The following is a 12,731-nucleotide window of genomic DNA, read 5'->3' on the forward strand; positions in this document are numbered from 1 at the left end:
GAACAAGAGGCCAGGCACCAGAATTGAGACCAGGAGACCCTGTCTGTCCTATGCTGTCAGTGACTCCCCTGCTGGTGCCCAGGCACTGTGGAGAAGGACGCTGCCTGACTGGAATGCAGAGGAGAGAACAGCTGGCCTAGCAGGAGAGAAATGAGTAGATTGAGACAAGGAGCCTGCTGACACTGGGACTGAAGAGTTGGGGAGAGAGGAACTATGACTGAGAGTTGGTGGGGTGGGGAGACCGGGACTGGCTGGGCCAGGAGACTGGTACTAGGAGCAGGTGAAGGAAACAAGTGAGGACTAGGAGCTAGTTGATTGGGAGGGTAAACACTAGATTGGACAAGGTGTAGGGGAGAGTGGCACTGGCTGGACAAGGAGACTGGGACAAGCAGCCAGGGAAAGGGGTGGGACTGAGACAGGGAATTGGGAAGTGGGGGGGGGGGAGTATGGGGATTAGATTGAGATTGGATGAGGAGCCCTGTGCGGGAGCCTGGACTGGGAGCCAGTGGAGGGGAGGGGAACAGTGGGACTGGGTAGGCATGGAGACTGGGGACAAAGAGTTGGGATGGGGGGGTGAAATTGATAAGCGATTGGAAGTGGGTGTGGGGAGGAGGCAATTGGGACTCAAACAGGGAGCTTGGAGGGGAAGACTAGGACTGGCTGGGCAAAGTGACTGGGACTGAGAAATGGATCCTGGGACAGGGTAGACAAGGAGCCAGGGATGAGAGAGAGACAGGACTGGGACAAGGACAGGTTGAAGGGCACGGGCAGACAGTTTCAGAGGTGGTGAAAACAGTCAGAACACTCCCATCCAGAGCCTGAAATGGAACCTAGGATTCCTGAATCTCAATACACCCCTGCTGTCAACAAATATCTGTGAAACCCATTGGCAAAGTGTGTGACCCATCCAACCATAGTGCTGATCAGCGTAGAGGATGACAACCTATTACTGTATTGCTATCCATTACTCTGTTAGCTCAAGTGGCAGAGATCTGCGTAGTGGATCTAAAGGTCTGCTGATGTCCCATGTGGGAGTCACTATGATGCCAAATGATGGAATTTCAGAGGGTTTTTTTGTTTGCTTTTTTTATAAACTTAAAAAATTACACACACAAAAAATAATTTAAAGACCATAGTAAGGTTGGAGAGTCAAGCATGCAAACGTTAGCAAATGGAAATATTAAGACTGCCTATGCAACCTTGGCTGTGTGGATTACAATGGTCTTTAATTACATGATCACAGATTGTTTTTCAAATAAGTAGTAATAAATATAAATATAATATAACATAAATGTAATTATGGCAACTGCCAAAACATCGTCTCAACAATGAACAAGACACAAATATTAAGGTAGTCCCTTTCCCAGAGGTTATAATGATAATCTATTATGTATATCATTCATTATTTAGAATTATATTTATAATGACTACAAATACATTAAAGTAATGTTACTGTAACATGAAGATTGTACAGATAAACTATTTTATGTATCAGAGGGGTAGCTGTGTTAGTCTGGATATGTAAAAGCAGCAAAGAGTCCTGTGGCACCTTATAGTCTAACAGATGTATTGGAGCATGAGCTTTCGTGGGTGCATGCATGCATCCGACGAAGTGGGTATTCACCCACGAGAGCTCATGCTCCAATACGTTTGTTAGTCTATAAAGTGCCACAGGACTCTTTGCTATTTATTTTATTTTATTTATTTTATTTTACAGTAGTATCCAGAAGGCCCAGTCCAGACTGGGGCCCCATTTTGCTGGATATTTTGCTTTATAAATGGTCATGAAGAGCCCTGCTCCTAACATCTTACAGTCTGAAGCCTTAAGTTTTCAAATGCTCACATGCTTATCTTTAAGCACCTGAGTAGTCACACTATGAGCTATACCCCTGATCCTGCTTAACTCTACTGCAAATGCCAGTTTGTTGTTGCTGTCCTTGGAAAACCTGCAAATGCAATTGAGCATGTGCGTAGGCCTATCCAGGAGCAGGGCCTAAGAAACTTGAGCAAACAATGAGGGAGGAGCAGAGTAGGGTGACCAGATGTCCCGATTTTATAGGGACAGTCCCGATTTTGGGGTCTTTTTCTTATATAGGCTCCTATTACCCCCCACCCCCATCCCGATTTTTCACATTTGCTGTCTGGTCACCCTAGAGCAGAGTCATGAAAGTTCTTGATGGTGAGGTGAGGCCAAGAAGGTGGGTAAAATGATGGGGTGAGCCTATTGTGGTAAGCCAGTGGAGGGATTCAAAGAGGTGGTGTAATGATGTAGACAAGACAGAAGATCACAGGAGCTGTGTTAGGTATGTTCCTGAGGGGGATGGTGTACTATTGTTAATTAATTATCTATAATATCAATAATTGTAATTTATGTAATTACTTGTAATGCTTTATTTCTCCAAAGAACTGCACAAGCCATTAGCCTGATATTGCAAGCCCTTCAAGCATGGAACTCCATTGAAATCAATGAGTCTTACTGTTGGGAGTTCCTCACACAAAGTGCTTGCAGGATTGGGCATATTAACTAGTTCAGTCCCTTCCTTTTAAATAAATGTACAACTACTCACAGGATCAACCTAAGCTCTGTGGGCATGCAGCTATATCTAATCTCTCTCTCTAGGCACCACTGTATCTGAGCACCCATTTCTATTTCTATTGAAATGGAAATAATGACAATCTTTCTTCCTTCCTTCTCCATATGTTGGAGAAATAGCTTGATTAGTAGACACGTTTTTTGTTAGCATGTATGTAGAACTTACTGGAAAAAAGCTAAGCTGACTAAATTAATTTTGCATGTAATACCTGATCCTGTGCCCATTGAAGTCAATGGATAAGCTTCCTTTGGTGCAGGATCATTGGTGCAGGATCAAGCCATTAGTTCTAAAAGTAGCAAGGTCTGTGGTCATTATTATCTCTTGTAGGAGTAAATATGTGACTTTTGTACTCCAGGTACAGCTTTCAGGATCATGAAGTGTGATCTCTCAGGCACATAGGACCAGTTGCAGGAAGGAGTTTGAATACCAGAACAGAGATCTTCAGCTAGACTCTATAATGAATGTGGAGCCACTAAAGAAAGGAGAGCGCTCGGTTGATGTGTTTGTATGTAGCAATCTGTATTCCGGAATGCTGCATTTTGTATCAGTTGGAGCTTTACTTCAGGGCCTGTGGGTTCATTCCTAAATGTATGTGGATTGAAATGTTCCCTTGTACTATTTGCATACTGTACATTCCAGCCTTTGGCTAGTGCATCAGAGCCAGAATGTGAACATGAGCAGAAACAAAAGTGAAACTGGTTAGTCTGTTTCATTGTCTGAGTTTAGTAGAGTAATAGAAGGGACCAAATAGATTATTAAAACTGAACAAATATTAAGAAGATTTGCGTATCACTAAATATGCCAAGGTATGATTAGAAACAGGTAAGCGATTTCTTAACATCTATCTCATTTTTAACCTGACAAGGCCCCCTTAAGAGTGTTCCCCTTAATCAAGAACACTAAAAACATTCAGACAGTTTTTTTTCCCACATGGTTGCTTTGCCCCCGCCCACTGTCTGTGATGTCACCTTATCTCATTGTGAGCTTATCAAATGCATTGTGTGTTCTGGGATTGGCTGAAGCTGCTTGGTGGTGGTATGTCATGGTGACTGTTTTAAGCAAGAGGAAGATGAGGAAACAGTTCAACCCTGGGAATTGTGGGAAAGCTAATTTTTCTAATACAATTGATGGACCCAATCCTGCTCCCATTGAGGTCAGTGGCAAAACTCGCATTGACGTAAGTGGGAGCTGCAGCAGGTTTAATTTTTGTAATAAAAAATGACAAAAATACAGTCTCTGCCTTAACTTATTATTATTTTACTATCACACAAGAGATGCTGATGGCTGCCCTGGGCCTGTGGTTGCAAATTTCCGTTAGCTGCAGTGATAATGATGATGAGACAGCCCCTGAGGGAATCTCTCTAGGTCCCAGCCCCGAAATGCAGAGCCATTGAGGACCTCTGTAGGCCTGGCCTGTGGAAACACAAGGACAAATTCTACTCTGGTGTGAGTGAGTGCAAGCTCCATTGAGGTTAATGGAGTTGGATCCAGAGATGAATTTGATCTGCAATCTTCACAACCCTCACTCACCCTTCAGCCCCCTTAAGTGTTGGGTTTAGTCTTGTGCAGGAGACATTTGCATATTTTAACCAGTTTTCAACCTTATGTCAGCCCCTTAGTTCTCTCTTTTTCTCTTTCACTCTCCTAACTCGAATTACCTTGATCCTACTAACAGAGACTGGGTTTTCAAGATATTCTCTCCAGCCCCAGAGTGGCAGGCATGCAGCCTGCACGACCACTTTCCTGGCAGGTCCCAAACTCTTTGCCCTCACCTTAGTTCTGGAACTAGCCTAGCTAAGAAGGGACAAAATAAAGTCGTCTCCCTTTAGCAAAAACGACCAGGTTAATTTTGTAAACTCACAGAGCTATTTTTATTGAGCGAGTATGACAGCAACATTTGTGGGTTGGAGTCAGACTTAGGGTGCCCCATCCTAAAAGGTGCAAAAAACTCTCCAGTCCCACTGAAGGGAATAGGAATCAAGGACCTTGCAGGATCCAGCCTCTGAGGAATACTTAGTGTTAATCATGTTTATTAGCCTGGTGTCTATGGGCCAATCAAGAATAGTGCCCCGTTGTGCTAGGTGCGGTACAAACACAGAGGAACAGACGATCCCTGCTCTGAAGAGCTTACAATCTAAATAGACATGACAGACCCAGGGTGGGGGGATGGGTAGAACACACCGGCAGAGTGAAGACTGCGATGGCAGCAAATGGCATGTTAGGGCCAGGACTTTTTGGAGCAGGAGGGGGCTTGTTAGGAGGCACCAAGTTGAAGGGAAGGGAAGGGAGCAAGGGAGACAGGTAGGGGAGAAGAGGGTAGGGGAAATGAGGCTGAGGTGAAAAGTGATGGCGAGGGAGGGAGAAGGTTGGAGGAACCAGCCTATTGGCACAGAGCAGAGAAAGTCCAATCAAAACTATAAAAAGTTCTCCCAATGTCTCTGCTTTGGCTTGTTCTTACGGTTGCCAACCCTTCAGGCATGTCCAGGATTTGGCTATAGTCTGGACAGCCGCTTAATGAGGATCATACTGTATCCACCAGGATGTTACCATTACGAGGATTCTACATTACATGAAAGCATTAGCCTTTTAACATTAGAAAAAAGAGTAGATCTTGACAGCTTTGGACTGCTGTACTGGTGTCTTTAAAGCAATTTCTTAATACCCAAAGTGAGTAACAACTATAATAAAAAGAACAGGAGTATTTGTGGCACCTTAGAGACTAACACATTTATTTGAGCATCAGCTTATGCTCAAATAAATGTGTTAGTCTCCAAGGTGCCACAAGTACTCCTGTTCTTTTTATGGATACAGACTAACACGGCTGCTACTCTGAAACTATAATAAAGTAATGCTTCCAGGAGCCACTAGCAGGGCCGCCCAGAGGATTCAGTGGGCCTGGGGTCTTCGGTGGCTGGGGGCCCCCGCCGCCGAATTGCCGCCAAAGACCCAGAGTGGAAGAAGCTCCGGGGGCCTGGAGCGAGTGAAGGACCCCACTCCAGGGCCCCCGAAAAACTCTCGTGGGGGCCTCTGCGGGGTGTGGGGCAAATTGCCCCCCTCCCCGGGCACCGCTGGCCACTAGTTGTTTCTGAAATGCAGATTGTCTGAAAGAGGCGGTGACAGTAAACCAAACAATTAAATTCAGCACCCTAATGAAAGCACTGAGTCAAGACTCTGACCGTCACCTGATGCATTTTAATCAGAAACAGGAAACTTCTATTATCACTTATAGGGATAATAGGTCATGCTGCCGGAAAAAAACAAACAGACAAAGCAAAACTTTCAAAGAAAGGGAACAGGCTATGAAGTATGATTTTCTGAAACAGCTGGGTACATGTTTTGTGAGCTGACCAGGACAGGGAGAGGTGATTCAGACAATATTTCCACACGAGGAGCTATATAATTGAGCAATCAGTTGCTAATCTTTTTAAACTTGATTGCATTAGCTCTCTGCTTCTTCCTGAGGTGACAGCAATTTATGATCAGGCTTTAAATAAAATGGAACCCCTGGCTCATTGGGATTCAGTTTCTTCTTCAGCATCAGTTTCAGTATAGAGCTGTTCTACAGTCATATTAAGTAGTCAGGCAGCTAGGGCTAACAGTGATGACAGAATCAAACTTTTATGCGTTGTGTAATAAATGGCAAGCTAGTTAAGGTTTTTTTTTGTTTGTTTTTGGAGTGGTGGGAGTGATAGACAGTAACTTACACTGGCCTAGCAATCCAGCATTTTCCTAACACAGTTTCTTTCTAAAGTCGGATTGTATGAGGTACTAAACATTGACATTTTAACTATGTTTCATATTAGTGATCAATGCCGATGGGTGACAAAGGTTCCAGTGCTTATAGTCTCTGTGGAATTCAGTACATATTATAAAAGCCCCCAATACAGGACTCATCTGTAAACTATAGGCTGTATTAGTGAGAATGAAAAATGTTCTTGTTTTCATATTGAAACACACTGATTGACTGTATGCCACTGCTCTCTTGTGGATGGAATCTAGTGCATGGCTTTGGGCCTATACTGCTACCACAGAAGAGATTCTCTTGTAGATTAAGTATTAGAGAGTTATGTTTGAGCAGGGTAGTGTACACACACACACACACCTCTGATCTTATTGCAAATGGCCTTATGCAATAAAACCATATTTTAGGAGGCCCTATCAGCAGCCTTATTTGTTACATATTTTCTTTATGGAAAAATAGATGAGAGACCAATTAGCCTTCATCCCCCTTCCCGCCTCCATTCACTTTGCTTTAGGGAATTATTTAAGCTAAAAAAAGGTTAGATGCACAGGAAGAAGAAGATACAGATTATACCCCTACAGAGAATGCACTGTGTAAGGAGCATTAATTTCTTAGACAAGGTCTCAGCAGTATCATTCAAGCTCATTGTTCCTGCAGTACATTCTAGTCTTCAGCAGAGGGCAATGCAGAGAATGAATGACTTGCTTTGCTCCGGGCCACCAGACTCTTCCAGCCTGCCATTATGTGTTGAAACATATGCCCCGCACCTTCATTGTAAAAGCAACTGATCTGGCAAACCTTACTCATGAGAGCAGTCCCACTGACATCAGCGGGACTTGCTTTGTGAGAGGGAAACCTCTCTGTCAGTGAATTCTGCATGGACAAGTCCTATGCTTGTAACAAGTTTTCCCAAAAGGCACCAAGTGTCAGATGGCACAACCCACCAAAAAGGTGGTCCAGCATTGTACAGAAGTGAGTATCAATATTTTTTTTCAGAAGTGTTCTTCATATTTCAGATTAGTATATACACAATGATTCTGAGCAAGCTCTCACTTGAGAGCAGCACCAGCAGCGACAAAACACGATTCAGGGCTAGCTGCAGCCGGTCCCGTTTTCTCAAGGAGTCACTCTCCAGTCTGGCCTGGGAACTGTGTATTTGGGTTCGGTACTACGGAAACAGGCAGCACACACTATTTAGTACTTTAGTGCAGTTTTTAGTACTCCCATGCATTCTGGGCCTGGTTCAAAGCTCAGTGAACTCACTGAATTTAATGGGGCTTCGATCAGGCCCTTAATTTTTAAACCATGTTTACCAGCTCTCTCTTAGAAAACTGTGTGTCCTTTCTTAAATATATAAAAATAAAATAAACAAGGTGAATCAAAGAATGGAACCCGCTTGGAAAACCCAAGTGTGATACCTCAACAAAAGGTAACTACTTCATCGGATGAACTCAGGAAGAAAGCAAAAATCTTGTTATCAAAATACATCCCAAAGATATTAAGGAGAGTGCCAAAGCCACATTAACACACCAATATATACAAGTCTGATTAAAAAGACACTTCACACACACACACAAATAAGAGTTTATCAACACAAAACTGTTTAATATTTATTAAATGACACAAAATACCTAGATAACAGACTCACTCTTTGAAAGGACATGTATTTACATTATTTACCAACTTAACAAAGACTCTCTGTACCCATTTTAGACTTGTTATGAAACATTAAAAAGGTTTTGCTTTTTGCATTAAAGGACACAATGGTGACACATGCCCCATTTGCAAATCTGCATAACTATAACATTTTGATGCAGTTAAACAAGCACAATTTTATATTCTAGTAGCCGAGTGAAGAGGCTTCTTAAAAGTAACAGGGTTAGTTTTTTTCACTCCAGAGATACTTCTGAAGAATTGTTATACAAAAAGTATATTACATTTTTTGAATGCTGCTGTACTCTTACAACTTTACTGTAACTTTTCAAAGAAAATACTCTTCCTATTATATGAAATCACTAAAAAACAGTGGTATTTGAACATTTTTTTAGATGCGCAAATAAAACATTGTTTAAAAGTAAGCATTAGGGCAAATGATATGTTTAGGGAAACGAAAAATACTGTGACTGAAAGATGAGCATTAGAAAGTTCAAAATATAAACCACGGCTAAAGCAACTTAACAAATTTGTTAGGTCTCTTATTAACTATTTACTTTGGCACCTTTGTGTGAACTATAGAACAAAACAATGTTTACAACACTTTCGCAATTACAGCATTTAAACAAAATGGTCACTTTTTTTTAAACCAGCCAAGACACAAAAAAAATAGTCCATTTATGGGTATAAAGATTAAAAAACCTAAAATATATACTTCTAAGAATAAACTGCAATTTCGTATGAACAAGTCTGCTATAAACTGCATGCAAGAGTCAGGATTAAAAATATGTGGCCGAACAGACAAGCTGTCTTATAGCCAAATGAGTTGTGGTCCAAGCCCACTAAAACAAAAATTAATATATGGCTCAGTAGGCAGGCACGTGATCCCAGCAAGAAGTATGGCTGGATGCTAATCTTGGCTGCAGCTTTGTCACTAGCCAGGAGCGAAAACCACTAGCAGAAGAAATGAACAATTTGTCGTGGATAGGCCAGTGGGGTAAATAAAGGGATATGAGGGCATGCTTTTCCCTGCTTTTCTTCAGTTCCTGGTCACGCCAGTGTTCTCATAGGCCATTCATTGGGTTAGTTTAATAGCTGGACTGCCAGTGAAAAGGTTAACTCAGTTTCAGTGTCAAATCTTGAAGTATGACGACAATTCAGGACATAAGTCTTCTACACAATAGTCTCTGCATTTACTGGTTGAAATAAATGGGATAAATAAAAATAAAAACAAAACCTTCTGGTTGGTTATAGTTGAAATTCAACATCCATCTAATTAGAGATTCTAATAGTCTCCTTTTTAAGGATGTGGCGTTGGTTGTATTTAAACTGTTGCAACAAATTGGAACATGGGCAGTCAAATATTTTGGTTTCCGTCCTTCCCCTAAAAGTGAATATTTTGAAGCTTTCCCTCCATAAACAGTATCTTCTTTTAAAGAAATCTTTTATTTGAGAAAACAGAACCACCATATACATGGAGAAGAGAGTCATAGTGCAACTGATACAGAAAGTTTAAAAATAATGACAATAGAAAAGCCATGATCTCAATTTCATTGTTATCCTCTCCCTGGTGGCTCTCTGCTTCTGAGCTAATAGTTATAGGCTTGCCTGAGTCCCTACAGGAACAGCCACCACAAGAAATGCCCCCACTGGATATATTATACCTCTCGAAGGTAATCCCATTGGATTAGACTGATAACTACTATGCAAAACATTGACAGGTTTCTTACTGCGGCTCACATGGAAGAGAGCTGTGCAAATTTTATAGGAAGTCAGCATTGAGGGAACAATATGAAATGAGGAGTGCTCTTTACTGGGGAAGAGCCCAGCTTCTTTGTTTTGTCAAGTGAGCACTTTATGAAAAGGAGCTTGAGGGGAAAAAAAAAAGAAGAAAAGAAAAAAAAAGAGGCAATTCACACCATACAGTTGTCTAAAAAAGCAACATTCAGGAAGGGGAAATTCTGGATATAGTGTGTACACACACACACACACACACACACTACAGGGTTTATGTACTCCACAGGGCCATAAGGTGATGAAATAATAGATCATCAGGAATATACGAGTGCTAGTCATCAGGTGGGTTAAAGAAAGGCCTCCTAGGGTTGTCTGGCATTTCTCAGGGCTGTAGATGCCTGAAAGTGAATCAGATTCTTCATCTTGCTATGCCGCATGGCTGAAACTGAGTCAAATGATTGACCAGGTGAGGACGGGTAGCGGAGCTGTCACATGTCTAGGAAAAAATAACTCTTCTGCTGCCACTTTATATTCCTGGCATATTCTGCTAGAGCAAAAAAAGTTTCTGGTTGCAAAAACTTCAAGCAATAACCTCACTGTCACTGCGGAACCTCTATATTCAAGCTATTTTTTCCTCCCAGGTTTCACAAAGATCCAAATAATGCTCTTGGTCAACTAGGAAAACAGGATCTAGATGCCTTGAAGCAATATTTAAGTATCTTTCTGTATGAGAGGTAGGCTTAGGGTTCTAGGAGGCAAAGCCTGCTACTGTCTAGGACTGAGTTCTTAAAGCTTTAGGTTGGCTTGACATAACTCATAAAAGCAATCCAACGCAGGACATGTCTACAAGATTCTCCCCCTGTCTAAACCCAGGGTGAAGTTCAAGCCATTTAGATTGTTTCAAAGAAAAATAGTATTAAAATCCATTTGTAATTTTTGTTCATGTAGCTTTTTTTGTGTGTGTGCGCAAGAACTGTGTTGCTTTTTGCCTCATTTGATAATACATTGTCTTTTGCTGAGTGTTATTACAAAGAGTTGGACTCTCCTGCTGAAGACTAGTAAAAATTGTCACAGTTTCTGTTGCTGCTGTTTTATGTTAAGAATAGGGTAAACGCTTTGCATTTTGGGGTAAGCCATAGAAATACAAGTCTAAGCTTGTTATTAAAGTAAGTGGCACAGTTATTTAAGGAATGGTACATATTTTGTAACCTTACAATAATTTTATATTGATACCGTTTCCTTTACATTTCCTCCTAATTGCAACAGAGAACATTTTCTATATCAATAAGTATAACTTGACTAGGTAATTATTCCCACCCCCACCCCCAAGGGTGAAATCCAGATATGAGTGAATCAAATCATTGGTCGTTTTGCTACTTGATAAATATATCCAATATCCTGTACAGTAAATTAAAAGTTTGCATGCAGTTTAAGCATTTTAAAGGCTATTTTCTGTATGTTAATTAACCTTCTGCTTCATAGTTTAAAGATGTAAAAGAACATTTGTCATATACCAAGGGACTCCTCTTCAGACTCGGAGACAAATGGAATCACGAAGACCAGGTACTTTCTTACAGTTTTCTGCACATCATACTAAATAACATGCAAAGAGTTCAACAGCATTCTTCTTAAAATGTAAATAGTACTCTTTAAATGGGCATGTTAACCACTGAAAAAAGTCCACTCTACTATACTTTTCCATTACACCGCTTTCATTCATTCATCGGTAGTATAAAAAGTCAAATAATGGGATCAACAGGCTAGTTTATCCACCGGCAATTTAGTATGACACCAAATGTGCAGAAAAACAAAGGCCAACATATGTTTATGCAATATAGTTGTACTGGTTTGGGTTCTCTTTGTCTCTTTCCATGTAGTCCCTGTCAATTAAGGATTCTATTCTCTTCTTAAGGTCAGCAGGCTGTAAAATAATGCAGATTATCAGTACTACTTTTTTTTTTTTGCAGCCATCTCTACAAAGTTTCTGATCACTCAGTTCCTCCCACTTTAACAATATTACATGAATAAATTTTTCAAATTACCATCTGAATAGCTAAATATCCTATTGATCAATTACAGAAATGCCACAGAAAATCCTTCAGGTACAAGAGCATGACAGATCTAAAACGTCTTTCACAGAACTAGAAAGCAAAAAAGTGTGTGATTGTCAATTCTGGGGTCTGTCAAACATGAATGCCCCATTAAAACCGGAATTCAGGCAGACATAACTTCCCGTAATGTAACGCTTGTGTATCTTCTAAATCAGGTCACAAAGGGTACTTTGTAACAATTACATATATAAAAATGCTTATCTCCTGTTTGTGTGGAGCTTTCATCCAGTAACAGAGATGTACTTTGTACATTTGAAGGCATATTGTATAAGTTAGTGACCTAGATTGCTGTTGTGCGAAAGACCCCCCACGAACAAGGGAGAACAAGCATTTACATCAGCTATTATACCTATGCATGCCTGGCTGGCAATTTTATGCAATACAAATGCTTACTTATCTGCAGAGAAAATTTAAAAATTGGTGTTTTTCAAGAAAGCTACAGAAGAAAGTGGCAAAGCTTTCTATTTTACATTTCTTGCACTGGAGAACACCAGAAGTTACAGCTGGCTGAAAAATGAAACAAGTGATTCACATGTTTATTTGCAAACTAAGCTCCAAGTTCAATATGAACTTGAATGGATCGCTCCCTATAGATAGAGACATCTCATTCATTGTTTGAGACAGGCACAAGCTACAGGTGTTTGTAAATCTCAGTTTACACGAAGTTTTAGCCAGAACTATTTGTCTGAAAAGTTGTATAGGTATTTGTTATTCTCTTCTTGATAAGAAGTTTGAACTAAGCAGCTGGGAAGCAGCATCAATACTATGCAACTTGTCGCAAAAAACTACCCACAGTCTTTTCAGAGACTGCATAGCCAGAACATGTTTCTTAACAAATACGGCTTATAAAGAAAGCTGCATTTTAGTCACGGGTATTTTTAGTAAAAGTCAGAG

General features: G+C 40.8%; 1 protein-coding gene across 4 annotated transcripts in view; it reads right to left on the minus strand.

Annotated features, from left to right (window-relative positions):
- Positions 1–7,914: 7,914 nt before the first annotated feature.
- CUL4B (cullin 4B) overlaps positions 7,915–12,731 on the minus strand; it is a 38,235-nt gene continuing 33,418 nt past the window's right edge. For all 4 annotated transcript variants that reach the window (XM_045029130.1, XM_045029132.1, XM_045029131.1 and 1 more), the window contains one exon: positions 7,915–11,647. In XM_045029130.1, coding sequence (XP_044885065.1) covers positions 11,552–11,647 — 96 coding nt within the window. In that variant the 3' untranslated portion in view covers positions 7,915–11,551. The remainder of the gene's footprint in view (positions 11,648–12,731) is intronic.

The sequence above is a fragment of the Mauremys mutica genome, chromosome 9 (genome assembly GCF_020497125.1).
Source record: "Mauremys mutica isolate MM-2020 ecotype Southern chromosome 9, ASM2049712v1, whole genome shotgun sequence".
Classification (NCBI taxonomy): Eukaryota; Metazoa; Chordata; order Testudines; family Geoemydidae; genus Mauremys; species Mauremys mutica.